Genomic DNA, 17,978 nt, shown 5'->3' with positions numbered 1-17,978 from the left:
TACACAGTTCTCTAGACTTTATACTAGACCCATAGTTCCTTGTCTGTACAGAAGACTTTTCAACAGTCTCATTATCATCACAGACAGTATTACAATAGTAGATAACACCTCCATACACCGTTCTCTAGACTTTATACTAGACTCAGTTCCTGTTCTGTACATAAGACTTTTCAGCAGTCTCAGTATCATCACAGACAGCATTACAATAATGGCTAACACCTCCATACACAGTTGATAACACAGGGTCCTCCATTCACAATAGGTAATATCACAGCTGACCTGCTCCCCCTCGCTTCACAAATGACTCAGATTAGAGACTACAAATAAAAAGGGTCTGAGTTCTGTCCTCCACTGCTAATGTCCATATACCCCCCAAAAAATAAGTCCTTAAGCCTAGTGGTCAGAGTAAATAAATTGCAGTGTAAATATATAAAATTATTTGAAAGGGTACCTGCCACTCTGTTCATAGTGACCATACCACAGAGAGTAAGTCAGTGTCTGGTTATATGAATGCCACCAGGTATAATGTTCTCTGAAATGCTTTGGTGTTTTTAGAAAAATTGAAGAGCCGTCCAGAGACAATAAGAATAAACAAGACTAATCCGGCATCGCCTTTGCAGGGGTCTTCTCCCTGCAGCCACCTAGCTGATTGACAGGTCTCTACAGATGTACATATGTGAGAGAGGCCTGTCAATCACTTGGAGTGGTGCGGATAGAATCGGACTGCTGGTGTTGCCGGATTCTCACTGCTCTATGCTTCCTTGATGAGTCTAAAAACAGTTTTGTTTTTTTCTGAAATGCCAAAGAGTTTTAGAGAGAAACATGGCTGCAATCGCTTGTCCAAAAGTCAATTAATGCACCCTGTGGTTGGGGCAGCATAAAATCGACTTTGAAGATTCCCTTTTAAAAAGAAAAACTCGTATTTTAATCCTGTGAGGCTTTATAGACAGTACACGCCTTTACAGGTATAAATAAATTCACACCAGAAAACATGCAGCATGTCACCTATAGCCATTTTTCTAAAGGGGAAGCTCTCAGCTAAAAAAGAAAAACCCCATTTTCTAGTAGACATAGTACTAATCTGCAGGTAAATCGCATATTGACCATGTTCAGCTGCCTAACTGGGAGTGCAGCTATGGGGAGAAAATTAAGTAATATTCTCCCTGCAGCCACCTATTTTTAGTCATCAGGGTGGCACCGGTGCTGTAACAATTGATGTTCCATATATAATGAGTTTGCTGTAATGGCTCCCCCCTGCAGTGTGTGTGCACAGGGTATATGCAGAGTAGGCTGTCTGTCAAGAAGGTGTGGGGGGGAGGAGGGAGTGATTTCAGCGCACCCACTGTGTAGTGAGCACTAACTGTGGGAATATGCAAAGCAGGCTGTCTGTGAAGGTGGTGTAGTGTAGCACTAAGGCCTAAACCACACGGCATGAATATCGGAGCGAGTGGAATGCGATAAAACATTGCATTCCACTCAGACCAATATTAACCTATGTCCCAGCATCCATGAGCGATTATGTTCTCGACCCCAAATGGACCGAGAAACCAATCGCAGCATGCTTCGACTGTAATGTCTTTCTCTCATACCATTCAAGTCTATGGGGCAAGAGAAAAATCGCACAGCACTCGCGGTACACCAGTGTACCGCAAGTGTAGGGCGAGAATGGCAATAGCTGGCTATGGAGGAGAGAGGGAGAGAAATTCCTCCCTCTCCACCCCCGTGAAGGCTCGCCCCTCCTCAGCGCCGGCCCGTACCCCGCAGCTGAGGTCTGATCGCATGATCGGACCTCAGTCACAGTGACACTCGCATGACACTCGACTCCCGCTGTGTTGCCAGCGTGAACCAAGTGTCATGCGAGGATCGCATTAGTCCCCGTGTGGCCCCGGCCTTAAGGGCACTTTGCACACTACGGCATCGCAAGCCGATGCTTGCGATGCCGAGCGCGATAGTCCCCGCCCCCGTCGCAGCTGCGATATCATGGTGATAGTTGGCGTAGCGAACATTATTGCTACGCCAGCTTCACACGCACTCACCTGCACTGCGACGTCGATCTGGCAAGCGACCTGCCCCCTTATTAAGAGGGCGGGTCGTGCGGCGTCATAGCGACGTCACACGGCAGGCGGCCAATAGAAGCGGAGGGGCGGAGATGAGCGGGACGTAAACATCCCGCCCACCTCCTTCCTTCCGCATAGCTGCCGTGAGCCGGTGGACGCAGGTAGGAGATGTTCCTCGCTCCTGCGGCTTCACACACAGCGATGTGTGCTGCTGCTGGAACAAGGAACAACATCGTAACATCGGTCATTTCCAAATTATGGAAATGACCGACGCTACACAGATGATACTATTTGGACGTTTTTGCGTTCGTTAATCGTATCAAAAAGGATTTACATACTCAGATATCGACTGCGACGCCGGATGTGCGTCACTTACGATTTGACGCCACCGACATCGCAGCTGCGATGTCGTAGTGTGCAAAGTGCCCCTTACTGTTACAGCTTGAGTTGAGAGAGTACCTAACTATTCGTACTCTCTATACTCATAACGAGTACGGTCTAATATTCGCGTATTAATTCCGAATAGCGCGTGCAGTGCAAGTCAATGGGGAAAACTTGTAGCGAGTAACCCGAATGCCGCACTCTTCATGCGAGTAGCGAATAGTACGGCATTCAAGTTACTCGTTACTTTGCGAGTTTTCCCCATTGACTTGCATTGCACATACTATTCGGAACAAATACACAAGTATTAGACAGTACTCGTTATGAGTATAGCGCGTACAAATAGTTATGTACTAGTTCAACTCTGGTTACAGCCCCGGCACTGCCTCAATGACTGGAAGCAAGCAGCTGCTGGGAGAATATATAACTGCATTTTCTCCCTGTAGCAGCACTTCCAGTTAGACATCCGCAAGCAGGTAAAACGTTATTTACCAGATTAATATTACGCTTTTGCTTCTAGCTGACAGATTCCCTTTAAATAACCCCCAGAACAGTTTGGATATCCGGTGCTGTCACTCTCACTTGTGTGGGCCTTCGCCAATCCAGCTGGACTATAAATGATCCCTCTGCTTGGCTGCACAGCTTTACTGCTGCGGATGAATGACTGGAACATCTTGTAGCAGTTCCCAAACATTATCAAGTAACGCTATTGCAAGTTTTCAAAGAGGAAGAAAAAATTTAAAAAAAAGAACAAAAAATATAGTTTTTAAACTCAGAAATGTTTAAAGGGTTTTCTCCTATCAGTTTCAGCAATATTAACATTTGTCAGTCATCTCCACCGTGCTCTGACAGTAATCTGACAGCTCCGGATTACACGCTACATTTAATCCATCACAATAAACTCAGCAAAATTTGACATCCAGAAAATAGAAGCCGCTCACTTGTTGGCAAACACATTTAAGCTTTTCTCTTTATTTCATGTTTCGATCACATTCGTAGCATGTGTTTCCACTTAAACAAGTCTGTTTCCATCTCCTCGGGCCACGTTCTTCTCATTTAATGGCCCAAAAAACGTATTGTCTGGCATGGAAAAGCGGAGAGTATTTTTTTCCCTTTTCTTTGGGACTTGGAAGGCTTGAATTAATAAAAATCAGAAGGGGATGTAACATGCAGGTTTTTGGCTTCCTTATGCCATGTGAATAATGTCAGCAGGTCCAGAAGAAAAACAAAAATATAGATTTTTTTTTTTTCTCGGAGAAGTGGATGAAGAGCTCAATCAACACATGTTTGTAAATGCATGTGCTTTACATAGGGGCAATGAACTCATTATGCAAACTAATACAAGGGGGCAAAGCCGAGCATGAAGGCAAATGGTTAGCATACTATGTCTGCGATCATACCTGGCAGTGAAACACGTACTCCGGGGTTGTCTTTTTATATTTCATGTTCCAAACGAGAGCCACGCCATCCGGTTCATGTGGGGCGTCCTCATTGTTATTGTATGATGCAACCAGTAACTCTGGGTACTGTCGGAGAAAGAAAAAAAAGAACATCCGCTGATATCAAAGGGTTGGCCACGTTAGACAACAATACACCGTATTTTTCGTTTTATAAGACGCACCGGATTATAAGACGCACCCCAAATTTAGAGATAAAAAAAAGGTAAAAAAAAAATGGGGTCAGTCTTATACTACGGTGTTGTCTTACCAGAGGGGGGCAGCAGTGGTGCTGAAGCGGGGTCACAGGAGGCAGAGGTTGTGCTGGCAGCGGCGGTCAGTGGTGGCAGCGGCAGGTCAGTAGGGACAGCTGCGGTGACAGCTCAGTGGTGGCAGCGGCAGTGACAGCTCAGTGGTGGCAGCGGCAGTGACAGCTCAGTGGTGGCAGCGGCAGTGACAGCTCAGTGGTGGCAGCGGCAGTGACAGCTCAGTGGTGGCAGCGGCAGTGACAGCTCAGTGGTGGCAGCGGCAGTGACAGCTCAGTGGTGGCAGCGGCAGTGACAGCTCAGTGGTGGCAGCGGCAGTGACAGCTCAGTGGTGGCAGCGGCAGTGACAGCTCAGTGGTGGCAGCGGCGGTGGCAGCTCAGTGGTGGCAGCGGCAGTGACAGCTCAGTGGTATCAGCGGCAGTGACAGCTCAGTGGTGGCAGTGACAGCTCAGTGGTGGCAGTGACAGCTCAGTGGTGGCAGTGACAGCGACAGCTCAGTGGTGGCAGCGGCGGTGGCAGCTCAGTGGTGGCAGCGGCGGTGGCAGCTCAGTGGTGTCAGCGGCGGTGGCAGCTCAGTGGTGGCAGCGGCGGTGGCAGCTCAGTGGTGGCAGCGGCGGTGGCAGCTCAGTGGTGGCAGCGGCAGTGACAGCTCAGTGGTGGCAGCGGCAGTGACAGCTCAGTGGTATCAGCGGCAGTGACAGCTCAGTGGTGGCAGTGACAGCTCAGTGGTGGCAGTGACAGCTCAGTGGTGGCAGTGACAGCTCAGTGGTGGCAGCGACAGCTCAGTGGTGGCAGCGGCGGTGGCAGCTCAGTGGTGGCAGCTCAGTGGTGGCAGCGGCGGTGGCAGCGGCGGTGGCAGCTCAGTGGTGGCAGCGGCGGTGGCAGCTCAGTGGTGGCAGCGGCGGTGGCAGCTCAGTGGTGGCAGCGGCGGTGACAGCTCAGTGGTGGCAGCGGCGGTGGCAGCTCAGTGGTGGCAGCGGCGGTGGCAGCGGCAGTGACAGCTCAGTGGTATCAGCGGCAGTGACAGCTCAGTGGTCGCAGTGACAGCTCAGTGGTGGCAGTGACAGCTCAGTGGTGGCAGTGACAGCTCAGTGGTGGCAGCGACAGCTCAGTGGTATCAGCGGCAGTGACAGCTCAGTGGTGGCAGCGACAGCTCAGTGGTGGCAGCGACAGCTCAGTGGTGGCAGCGACAGCTCAGTGGTGGCAGAGACAGCTCAGTGGTGGCAGCGACAGCTCAGTGGTGGCAGCGGCGGTGGCAGCTCAGTGGTGGCAGCTCAGTGGTGGCAGCTCAGTGGTGGCAGCGGCGGTGGCAGCTCAGTGGTGGCAGCGGCGGTGGCAGCTCAGTGGTGGCAGCGGCGGTGGCAGCTCAGTGGTGGCAGCGGCGGTGACAGCTCAGTGGTGGCAGCGGCGGTGGCAGCTCAGTGGTGGCAGCGGCGGTGGCAGCGGCAGTGACAGCTCAGTGGTATCAGCGGCAGTGACAGCTCAGTGGTCGCAGTGACAGCTCAGTGGTGGCAGTGACAGCTCAGTGGTGGCAGTGACAGCTCAGTGGTGGCAGCGACAGCTCAGTGGTATCAGCGGCAGTGACAGCTCAGTGGTGGCAGCGACAGCTCAGTGGTGGCAGCGACAGCTCAGTGGTGGCAGCGACAGCTCAGTGGTGGCAGCGACAGCTCAGTGGTGGCAGCGGCGGTGGCAGCTCAGTGGTGGCAGCGGCGGTGGCAGCTCAGTGGTGGCAGCGGCGGTGGCAGCTCAGTGGTGGCAGCGGCGGTGGCAGCTCAGTGGTGGCAGCGGCAGTGACAGCTCAGTGGTGGCAGCGGCAGTGACAGCTCAGTGGTGGCAGCGGCAGTGACAGCTCAGTGGTGGCAGCGGCAGTGACAGCTCAGTGGTGGCAGCGGCAGTGACAGCTCAGTGGTGGCAGCGGCAGTGACAGCTCAGTGGTGGCAGCGGCAGTGACAGCTCAGTGGTGGCAGCGGCAGTGACAGCTCAGTGGTGGCAGCGGCAGTGACAGCTCAGTGGTGGCAGCGGCAGTGACAGCTCAGTGGTGGCAGCGGCAGTGACAGCTCAGTGGTGGCAGCGGCAGTGACAGCTCAGTGGTGGCAGCGGCAGTGACAGCTCAGTGGTATCAGCGGCAGTGACAGCTCAGTGGTATCAGCGGCAGTGACAGCTCAGTGGTGGCAGCGGCAGTGACAGCTCAGTGGTGGCAGCGGCAGTGACAGCTCAGTGGTGGCAGCGGCAGTGACAGCTCAGTGGTGGCAGCGGCAGTGACAGCTCAGTGGTATCAGCGGCAGTGACAGCTCAGTGGTGGCAGTGACAGCTCAGTGGTGGCAGTGACAGCGACAGCTCAGTGGTGGCAGCGGCGGTGGCAGCTCAGTGGTGGCAGCGGCGGTGGCAGCTCAGTGGTGGCAGCGGCGGTGGCAGCTCAGTGGTGGCAGCGGCAGTGGCAGCTCAGTGGTGGCAGCGGCGGTGGCAGCTCAGTGGTGGCAGCGGCAGTGACAGCTCAGTGGTGGCAGCGGCAGTGACAGCTCAGTGGTATCAGCGGCAGTGACAGCTCAGTGGTGGCAGTGACAGCTCAGTGGTGGCAGTGACAGCTCAGTGGTGGCAGCGACAGCTCAGTGGTGGCAGCGGCGGTGGCAGCTCAGTGGTGGCAGCTCAGTGGTGGCAGCGGCGGTGGCAGCTCAGTGGTGGCAGCGGCGGTGGCAGCTCAGTGGTGGCAGCGGCGGTGGCAGCTCAGTGGTGGCAGCGGCGGTGGCAGCTCAGTGGTGGCAGCGGCGGTGACAGCTCAGTGGTGGCAGCGGCGGTGGCAGCTCAGTGGTGGCAGCGGCGGTGGCAGCGGCAGTGACAGCTCAGTGGTATCAGCGGCAGTGACAGCTCAGTGGTGGCAGTGACAGCTCAGTGGTGGCAGTGACAGCTCAGTGGTGGCAGCGACAGCTCAGTGGTATCAGCGGCAGTGACAGCTCAGTGGTGGCAGTGACAGCTCAGTGGTGGCAGCGACAGCTCAGTAGTGGCAGCGACAGCTCAGTGGTGGCAGCGACAGCTCAGTGGTGGCAGCGACAGCTCAGTGGTGGCAGCGGCGGTGGCAGCTCAGTGGTGGCAGCGGCGGTGGCAGCTCAGTGGTGGCAGCGGCGGTGGCAGCTCAGTGGTGGCAGCGGCGGTGGCAGCTCAGTGGTGGCAGCGGCGGTGGCAGCTCAGTGGTGGCAGCGGCGGTGGCAGCTCAGTGGTGGCAGCGGCGGTGGCAGCTCAGTGGTGGCAGCGGCGGTGACAGCTCAGTGGTGGCAGCGGCGGTGACAGCTCAGTGGTGGCAGCGGCGGTGACAGCTCAGTGGTGGCAGCGGCGGTGACAGCTCAGTGGTGGCAGCGGCGGTGACAGCTCAGTGGTGGCAGCGGCGGTGGCAGCTCAGTGGTGGCAGCGGCAGTGACAGCTCAGTGGTGGCAGTGACAGCTCAGTGGTGGCAGTGACAGCTCAGTGGTGGCAGTGACAGCTCAGTGGTGGCAGTGACAGCTCAGTGGTGGCAGCGACAGCTCAGTGGTATCAGCGGCAGTGACAGCTCAGTGGTATCAGCGGCAGCGACAGCTCAGTGGTGGCAGCGACAGCTCAGTGGTGGCAGCGACAGCTCAGTGGTGGCAGCGACAGCTCAGTGGTGGCAGCGACAGCTCAGTGGTGGCAGCGACAGCTCAGTGGTATCAGCGGCAGCGACAGCTCAGTGGTGGCAGCGACAGCTCAGTGGTGGCAGCGACAGCTCAGTGGTGGCAGTGACAGCTCAGTGGTGGCAGCGGCAGTGACAGCTCAGTGGTGGCAGCGACAGCTCAGTGGTGGCAGCGACAGCTCAGTGGTGGCAGCGACAGCTCAGTGGTGGCAGCGACAGCTCAGTGGTATCAGCGACAGCGACAGCTCAGTGGTATCAGCGACAGCGACAGCTCAGTGGTATCAGCGACAGCGACAGCTCAGTGGTATCAGCGACAGCGACAGCTCAGTGGTGGCAGCGACAGCTCAGTGGTGGCAGCGACAGCTCAGTGGTGGCAGCGACAGCTCAGTGGTGGCAGCGACAGCTCAGTGGTGGCAGCGGCGGTGGCAGCTCAGTGGTGGCAGCGGCGGTGGCAGCTCAGTGGTGGCAGCGGCGGTGGCAGCTCAGTGGTGGCAGCGGCGGTGGCAGCGCAGTGGTGGCAGCGGCGGTGGCAGCGCAGTGGTGGCAGCGGCGGTGGCAGCTCAGTGGTGGCAGCGGCGGTGACAGCTCAGTGGTGGCAGCGGCGGTGACAGCTCAGTGGTGGCAGCGGCGGTGACAGCTCAGTGGTGGCAGCGGCGGTGACAGCTCAGTGGTGGCAGCGGCGGTGACAGCTCAGTGGTGGCAGCGGCGGTGACCGCTCAGTGGTGGCAGCGGCGGTGACAGCTCAGTGGTGGCGGTGACAGCTCAGTGGTGGCGGTGACAGCTCAGTGGTGGCGGTGACAGCTCAGTGGTGGCGGTGACAGCTCAGTGGTGGCGGTGACAGCTCAGTGGTGGCGGTGACAGCTCAGTGGTGGCGGTGACAGCTCAGTGGTGGCGGTGACAGCTCAGTGGTGGCAGCGGCGGTGACAGCTCAGTGGTGGCAGCGGCGGTGACAGCTCAGTGGTGGCAGCGGCGGTGACAGCTCAGTGGTGGCAGCGGCGGTGACAGCTCAGTGGTGGCAGCGGCGGTGACAGCTCAGTGGTGGCAGTGGCTCAGTGGTGGAGCAGGCCAGTGCGGTGTGTCCCAGTGTGCCCGCGGTCCCGATTCAAGTGATGGCGCCCGGAGCAGCGCATGCACAGCTTGAGCTCTGGGATGAGACCTCCATCTGCGCACGCGCTGACACCCGACACCATCATTTGAAACTGGACCGCGGACACACTGGGAGACTCGCCGCACAGCCACCGCAGGCTGCCCGCTTGCCCAGCTGCACAGAGAAGCAGCTGGCCGCCGGGACAGAGAGGCAGCCGGCACTCAGCCACAGGCACCCGGACGCCCGCACGCACCCAAAAACCCGCACACACAGACAGCCCCACCGGTAGGCTATATTCGGATTTTAAGACGCACCCCTCATTTTCCTCCCAAATTTTTGGGAGGAAAAGTGCGTCTTATAATCCGAAAAATACGGTACACCTAAACAGGTCATCATATCATGCAGCGCACAGTGCAATAATACTTTTAACATTATGGTTGCAAATTAAAAGTTCAAAACTATTAATTGGTGCATAACTACAAAATTAGGGTAGGATTACATTGATCAGATCTTTTATTTTGGAGACTTTTCAGTATCTATGGATGCATCCTGGAGGCTTTTTTATTTTGCATTGTTGCAAAGCTTACGCACATGATAAAAACACTGGAAGGCGGCAAAGTCAATTATAGGCGGTGCAAGGAAAAGGTTGTAGAATTGTTTTGTTACTATACAGCCCAAGGTTATTAGAAAAACATATTATACATATAATAAATAATGACATATTACATACATACATACATATATATATATATATACACATACACATACATACATACATACATACATACATACATATACTAGAAGGTGGCCCGATTCTACGCATCGGGTATTCTAGAATTTACGTATTGTGTAGTTCATGTATGATTTTTGTTTTTATATATATATATATATATATATATATATATATATATATATATATATATATATATGTTGTTGTGTGTAGTTACCAAGTGTTTGTGTAGGGCGCTGTACATGTTCTGGGTGTTGTCTGGGTGTGGCGGGGGGTGAGAGCGGTGTTTGTGTGTTGCGTTGTTTGTGGAGCGCTGTGTGTCTGTAGCGTTGTGTGTGGTGTGTTTTGGGGGAGGTATGTTTTGTGCAATGTGTGTGTTGTTCGGTATGTGCGTATATTTGTGTGTGCAGCGTTGTCTGTGTGTGGGTGTCTGTGTAGGGCAGTTGTTTGTGGTTCCCAGTGTGTGTGTGTGGTGTGTTGTGCAGTGCGCGCGTGTGTGTGTTGGGGGGAGGTGTGCACTTCCCATCGTGCTCCATCCCCCATGCAGCGCACTCCCCATCGTGCTCCATCCCCTATGCTGCGCACCCCCCATCGTGCTCCATCTCCCATCCTGCGCACTCGTAAACGTGCTCCATCCGCCATGCAGCGCACTCCCCATCGTGCTCCATCCCCCATGCTGCGCACTCCCAAACGTGCCCCATCCGCCATGCTGCGCACTCCCCATCGTGCTCCATCCCCCATGCTGCGCACTCCCAAACGTGCTCCATCCGCCATGCTGCGCACTCCCAAACGTGCTCCATCCGCCATGCTGCGCACTCCCAAACGTGCTCCATCCGCCATACTCCGCACTCCCCATCGTGCTCCATCCGCCATGCAGCGCACTCCGCATCGTGCTCCATCCCCCATGCTGCGCACTCCCAAACGTGCTCCATCCGCCATGCTGCGCACTCCCCATCGTGCTCCATCCGCCATGCTGCGCACTCTCAAACGTGCGCCAGCATTAGCCTCTCTCCTCCCAGCATCAGCCTCTCTCCTCCCAGCATCAGCCTCTCTGTCCCCAGCATCAGCCTCTCTGTCCCCAGCATCAGCCGCTCTGTCCCCAGCATCAGCCGCTCTGTCCCCAGCATCAGCCGCTCTGTCCCCAGCATCAGCCGCTCTGTCCCCAGCATCAGCCGCTCTGTCCCCAGCATCAGCCGCTCTGTCCCCAGCATCAGCCGCTCTGTCCCCAGCATCAGCCGCTCTGTCCCCAGCATCAGCCGCTCTGTCCCCAGCATCAGCCGCTCTGTCCCCAGCATCAGCCGCTCTGTCCCCAGCATCAGCCGCTCTGTCCCCAGCATCAGCCGCTCTGTCCCCAGCATCAGCCGCTCTGTCCCCAGCATCAGCCGCTCTGTCCCCAGCATCAGCCTCTCTGTCCCCAGCATCAGCCTCTCTGTCCCCAGCATCAGCCTCTCTGTCCCCAGCATCAGCCTCTCTGTCCCCAGCATCAGCCTCTCTGTCCCCAGCATCAGCCTCTCTGTCCCCAGCATCAGCCTCTCTGTCCCCAGCATCAGCCTCTCTGTCCCCAGCATCAGCCTCTCTGTCCCCAGCATCAGCCTCTCTGTCCCCAGCATCAGCCGCTCTGTCCCCAGCATCAGCCGCTCTGTCCCCAGCATCAGCCGCTCTGTCCCCAGCATCAGCCGCTCTGTCCCCAGCATCAGCCGCTCTGTCCCCAGCATCAGCCTCTCTCATCCCAGCATCAGCCTCTCTCATCCCAGCATCAGCCTCTCTCATCCCAGCATCAGCCTCTCTCATCCCAGCATCAGCCTCTCTCATCCCAGCATCAGCCTCTCTCATCCCAGCATCAGCCTCTCTCATCCCAGCATCAGCCTCTCTCATCCCAGCATCAGCCTCTCTCATCCCAGCATCAGCCTCTCTCATCCCAGCATCAGCCTCTCTCATCCCAGCATCAGCCTCTCTCATCCCAGCATCAGCCTCTCTCATCCCAGCATCAGCCTCTCTCATCCCAGCATCAGCCTCTCTCATCCCAGCATCAGCCTCTCTGTCCCCAGCATCAGCCTCTCTGTCCCCAGCATCAGCCTCCCCATCCCAGCCTTCCCCATCCCAGCCTTCCCCAGGATCAGCCTCTCTCCTCCCAGCCACCTCCAGCACGCCATGCTCCTCTGCCGACACTCACAGATCCGATCGCATACACTCACTCACACCGACACACACCCGATCGCATACACTCACACTGACTATATTGCACATACGCGCTCATACTCACAACATCCGGAGATACCACATGCTTCTGGCCATGTGATCCTCCGGCAGGTCCTGGAAGGTCACAACAGCACAGTATCGAGGCCGAGAAGCAAGCGATATCGCCGGATGCTGTGAGTGTGTGGATGCGATGTGTGTGTGAGGTGTTTGTGAGAGTGAGTGTGATCTGATGTGTGTGTATGTGTATGTGTGTGTGCTGTTATGTGTGTGCGTGTGGATCTTCCGCCGCTGCAGGACCTTGATGTGCTGGTAACTATGCTAGGATGGTTACCAGCGCATCACGTCCCCCACTTGCACGGGAGCCCACACCAGCATACGGCGGCAAGGCCAGCAATGCGAGGGTAAGTGTCGGCTGGGTTGGCGGCGTACGCTGATGTGGGCTCCCGTTGGGGGGGTTGTACAGTACTCACCTGGGAGCCGTGACCGTGTCAGTTCGGGGAATGCGCGGGGTGGGGGGGTGGGGTTGGGGCAGAGCTAACGTCCATTGCATGAGGGGGGCGGGGCGTGGCGTGGCCGAGTTGAAAATGCCTGCAGGGTGCCGGGGCGAGAAGCCAATCTGTGGGGGGGGCGGAGCCTGGGCGAGCGGCTAGCCAATCTGTGTGGGGGCGCAGCCTGGGCGAGCGGCCAATCGGTGTGGGGGGGGCGGGGCCATGGCGAGCCCAGCGGCCAATCAGCTTTGTGTCACCGTAAGGACACAATGTCACCGGAAGGACACAATTTTGAAGCATGACAGACAGACAGACAGACAGAATAAGTCAATTATATATATACTAGAAGGTGGCCCGATTCTACGCATCGGGTATTCTAGAATTTACGTATTGTGTAGTTCATGTATGATTTTTGTTATATATATATATATATAGATGTTGTTGTGTGTAGTTACCAAGTGTTTGTGTAGGGCGCTGTACATGTTCTGAGTGTCGCGGGGGGTGAGAGCGGTGTTGTATGTGTGTTGCGTGTGTTGCGTTGTTTGTGGAGCGCTGTGTGTCTGTAGCGTTGTGTGTGTGTGTGTGTTGTGCGGTTTGTGTGTGTGTGGTGTGTTTTGGGGGGAGGTATGTTTTGAGCAATGTGTGTGTTGTGCAGTATGTGCGTATATTTGTGTGTGCAGCGTTGTCTGTGTGTGTGGGTGTCTGTGTAGGGCGTTGTTTGTGATTCCTAGTGTGTGTGTGTTGTGCAGTGCGCGTGTGTGTGTGTGTTGGGGGGAGGTGTGCACCTCCCATCGTGCTCCATCCCCCATGCTGCGCACCCCCCATCGTGCTGCATCCCCCATGCTGCGCACTCCCAAACGTGCTCCATCCGCCATGCTGCGCACTCCCAAACGTGGTCCATCCGCTATGCTGCGCACTCCCAAACGTGCTCCATCCGCCATACTGCGCACTCCCCATCGTGCTGCATCCCCCATGCTGCGCACTCCCAAACGTGCTCCATCCGCCATGCTGCGCACTCCCCATCGTGCTCTATCCGCCATGCTGCACACTCCCAAACGTGCTCCATCCGCCATGCTGCGCACTCCCAAACGTGCTCCATCCCCCATGCTGCGCACCCCCTATCATGCTCCATCCGCCATGCTGCGCACTCCCAAACGTGCTCCACCCGCCATGCTGCGCACTCTCAAACGTGCTCCATCCGCCATGCTGCGCACTCCCAAACGTGGTCCATCCGCCATGCTGCGCACTCCCAAACGTGGTCCATCCGCCATGCTGCGCACTCCCAAACGTGCTCCATCCGCCATGCTGCGCACTTCCAAACGTGCTCCATCCGCCATGCTGCGCACTCCCCATCGTGCTCCATCCGCCATACTGCGCACTCCCCATCGTGCACCATCCGGCATGCTGCGCACTCCCAAACGTGCTCCATCCGCCATGCTGCGCACTCCCAAACGTGGTCCATCCGCCATGCTGCGCACTCCCAAACGTGCTCCATCCGCCATGCTGCGCACTCCCAAACGTGCTCCATCCGCCATACTGCGCACTCCCAAACGTGCTCCATCCGCCATACTGCGCACTCCCCATCGTGCACCATCCGGCATGCTGCGCACTCCCAAACGTGCTCCATCCGTCATGCTGCGCACTCCCAAACGTGCTCCATCCGTCATGCTGCGCACTCCCAAACGTGCTCCATCCGCCATGCTGCGCACTCCCAAACGTGCTCCATCCGCCATGCTGCGCACCCCCCATCATGCTCCATCCGCTTGGGAGTGCGCAGCATGCCGGATGGTGCACGATGGGGAGTGCGCAGTATGGCGGATGGAGCACGTTTGGGAGTGCGCAGTATGGCGGATGGAGCACGTTTGGGAGTGCGCAGCATGGCGGATGGACCACGTTTGGGAGTGCGCAGCATGGCGGATGGACCACGTTTGGGAGTGCGCAGCATGGGGGATGCAGCACGATGGGGAGTGCGCAGTATGGCGGATGGAGCACGTTTGCTCAGCCTCTCTCCTTCCAGCCTCCCTCAGCATCAGCCTCCCCCTCCCAGCCTTCCCCAAGATCAGCCTCTCTGCTCCCAGCCTCCTCCAGCACGCCGTGCTCCTCTGCCGACACTCACCCACACCCGATCGCATCCACTCACCCACACAACCGATCGCATCCACTCACCCACACAACCGATCGCATCCACTCACCCACACAACCGATCGCATCCACTCACACACACAACCGATCGCATCCACTCACACACACAACCGATCGCATCCACTCACACACACAACCGATCGCATCCACTCACACACACAACCGATCGCATCCACTCACACACACCCGATCGCATCCACTCACACACACCCGATCGCATCCACTCACACACACCCGATCGCATCCACTCACACACACCCGATCGCATCCACTCACACACACCCGATCGCATCCACTCACACACACAGACACTGACGATATTGCACATACGCGCTGATACTCACAACTTCCGGGGATATCACATGCTTCTGGCCATGTGATCCTCCCGCAGGTCCTGGAAGCTCACAGCACAATATCGCCGCCGAGAAGCAAGCGATATCCCAGGATGTTGTGAGTATTTGGATGCGATGTGATGTGTGTGTGTGAGTGAGTGTGATCTGATTTGTGTGCTGTTATGTGTGTGTGTGCTGTTATGTGTGTGTGTGCTGTTATGTGTGTGCTGTTATGTTATGTATGTTCCGCAGCTGCAGGACCTTGATGTGTGGATGCGATGTGATGTGTGTGTGAGGTGTGTGTGAGAGTGAGTGTGAGCCGGTGTACACTGGTAACTATGATACACATCGGGTAACTAAGGGACCTTAGTTACCCGATGTGTATAATGGTTACCAGCTTTCACGGCCTCCGTTAAGATCCCAGCATCGCAAGGTTATGTCTGGCGCTGCCGGGATCCTGACGGAGCCGGTGTAGAAGCAAGCGATATCCCAGCATGTTGTGATGTGTGGATGTGATGTGTGGATGTGATGTGTGGATGTGATGTGTGGATGTGATGTGTGGATGTGATGTGTGGATGTGATGTGTGGATGTGATGTGTGAGGTGTGTGTGAGAGTGAGTGTGATCTGATGTGTGTGTGTACTCACCTGGGAATCGGAGCCCCGTGTCAGTTGGGCCACAGCGAGCGTGCATTGCGTGAGGGGGGCGGGGCCTGCAGAGAGCCGGGGCGAGAGGCCAATCCGTGTGGGGGGGCGGGGCCATGGCGAGCCCAGCGGCCAATCAGCTTTGTGTCCCCGTAAGGACACAATTTCGGAGCATGACAGACAGACAGACAGACAGACAGACAGACAGACAGACAGACAGACAGACAGACAGACAGACAGACAGACAGACAGAATAAGGCAATTATATATATAGATATATATATGTATATATATATATATATACACACACACATATATACATACATATATATACATACATATACATACATATACACACACACACACACACACACACACACACACACACACACACACACACACACACACACACAGTGAATGTATATTATGTATACAGTTGGGTCCAGAAATATTTGGACAGTGACACAAGTTTTGTTATTTTAGCTGTTTACAAAAACATGTTCAGAAATACAATTATATATATAATATGGGCTGAAAGTGCACACTCCCAGCTGCAATATGAGAGTTTTCACATCCAAATCGGAGAAAGGGTTTAGGAATCATAGCTCTGTAATGCATAGCCTCCTCTTTTTCAAGGGACCAAAAGTAATTGGACAAGGGACTCTAAAAGCTGCAATTAACTCTGAAGGCGTCTCCCTCGTTAACCTGTAATCAATGAAGTAGTTAAAAGGTCTGGGGTTGATTACAGGTGTGTGGTTTTGCATTTGGAAGCTGTTGCTGTGACCAGACAACATGCGGTCTAAGGAACTCTCAATTGAGGTGAAGCAGAACATCCTGAGGCTGAAAAAAAAGAAAACATCCATCAGAGAGATAGCAGACATGCTTGGAGTAGCAAAATCAACAGTCGGGTACATTCTGAGAAAAAAGGAATTGACTGGTGAGCTTGGGAACTCAAAAAGGCCTGGGCGTCCACGGATGACAACAGTGGTGGATGATCGCCGCATACTTTCTTTGGTGAAGAAGAACCCGTTCACAACATCAACTGAAGTCCAGAACACTCTCAGTGAAGTAGGTGTATCTGTCTCTAAGTCAACAGTAAAGAGAAGACTCCATGAAAGTAAATACAAAGGGTTCACATCTAGATGCAAACCATTCATCAATTCCAAAAATAGACAGGCCAGAGTTAAATTTGCTGAAAAACACCCCATGAAGCCAGCTCAGTTCTGGAAAAGTATTCTATGGACAGATGAGACAAAGATCAACCTGTACCAGAATGATGGGAAGAAAAAAGTTTGGAGAAGAAAGGGAACGGCACATGATCCAAGGCACACCACATCCTCTGTAAAACATGGTGGAGGCAACGTGATGGCATGGGCATGCATGGCTTTCAATGGCACTGGGTCACTTGTGTTTATTGATGACATAACAGCAGACAAGAGTAGCCGGATGAATTCTGAAGTGTACAGGGATATACTTTCAGCCCAGATTCAGCCAAATGCCGCAAAGTTGATCGGACGGCGCTTCATAGTACAGATGGACAATGACCCCAAGCATACAGCCAAAGCTACCCAGGAGTTCATGAGTGCAAAAAAGTGGAACATTCTGCAATGGCCAAGTCAATCACCAGATCTTAACCCAATTGAGCATGCATTTCACTTGCTCAAATCCAGACTTAAGACGGAAAGACCCACAAACAAGCAAGACCTGAAGGCTGCGGCTGTAAAGGCCTGGCAAAGCATTAAGAAGGAGGAAACCCAGCGTTTGGTGATATCCATGGGTTCCAGACTTAAGGCAGTGATTGCCTCCAAAGGATTCGCAACAAAATATTGAAAATAAAAAATTTTTGTTTGGGTTTGGTTTATTTGTCCAATTACTTTTGACCTCCTAAAATGTGGAGTGTTTGTAAAGAAATGTGTACAATTCCTACAATTTCTATCAGATATTTTTGTTCAAACCTTCAAATTAAACGTTACAATCTGCACTTGAATTCTGTTGTAGAGGTTTCATTTCAAATCCAATGTGATGGCATGCAGAGCCCAACTCGAGAAAATTGTGTCACTGTCCAAATATTTCTGGACCTAACTGTATATAGAATAAAATTAATGAAAAAATTATTATACACACACATATTCTAAATATTTAAAAAATACACACAAGGCTGCTTTACATGCAGCGGCATCGGTAGCGATGTCGCTCAAGAAAGCACCCGCCCCCGTCGTTTGAGCATCACGGGCAAATCACTGCCCGTGGCGCACAATATCGCTAGTACCCGTCACACATACTTACCTGCCCAACGACGTCGCTGTGGCCGGCGAACTGCCTCATTTCTAAGGGGGCGGGTCATGCGACGTCACACGGCAGGTGTCCAATAGAAGCGGAGGGGCGGAGTGGAGCCGCATGAAAGTCATGCCCACCTCGTTGCCGGAGGACGCAGGTACGATTTTGTTCGTCGTTCCTTGAGTGTCACACGTAGCGATGTGTGCCGCCTCAGGAGCGACGAACAACCTGCGTCCAGCACCATCAACGATATTTGGGATTTGAACGACGTGTCAACGATTAGATGAGTATTTTTCATA

General features: G+C 54.6%; 1 protein-coding gene across 1 annotated transcript in view; it reads right to left on the bottom strand.

Moving 5' to 3' along the window:
* DYNC1I2 (dynein cytoplasmic 1 intermediate chain 2) overlaps positions 1 to 17,978 on the bottom strand; it is a 174,205-nt gene that overhangs the window by 41,088 nt on the left and 115,139 nt on the right. The window contains 1 exon segment of the mRNA XM_075317327.1: positions 3,839 to 3,964. Coding sequence (XP_075173442.1) covers positions 3,839 to 3,964 — 126 coding nt within the window.

This window comes from Anomaloglossus baeobatrachus, chromosome 7, assembly GCF_048569485.1.
Source record: "Anomaloglossus baeobatrachus isolate aAnoBae1 chromosome 7, aAnoBae1.hap1, whole genome shotgun sequence".
Taxonomy (NCBI): domain Eukaryota; kingdom Metazoa; phylum Chordata; class Amphibia; order Anura; family Aromobatidae; genus Anomaloglossus; species Anomaloglossus baeobatrachus.
This window is presented reverse-complemented; position numbering and strand designations above follow the sequence as displayed.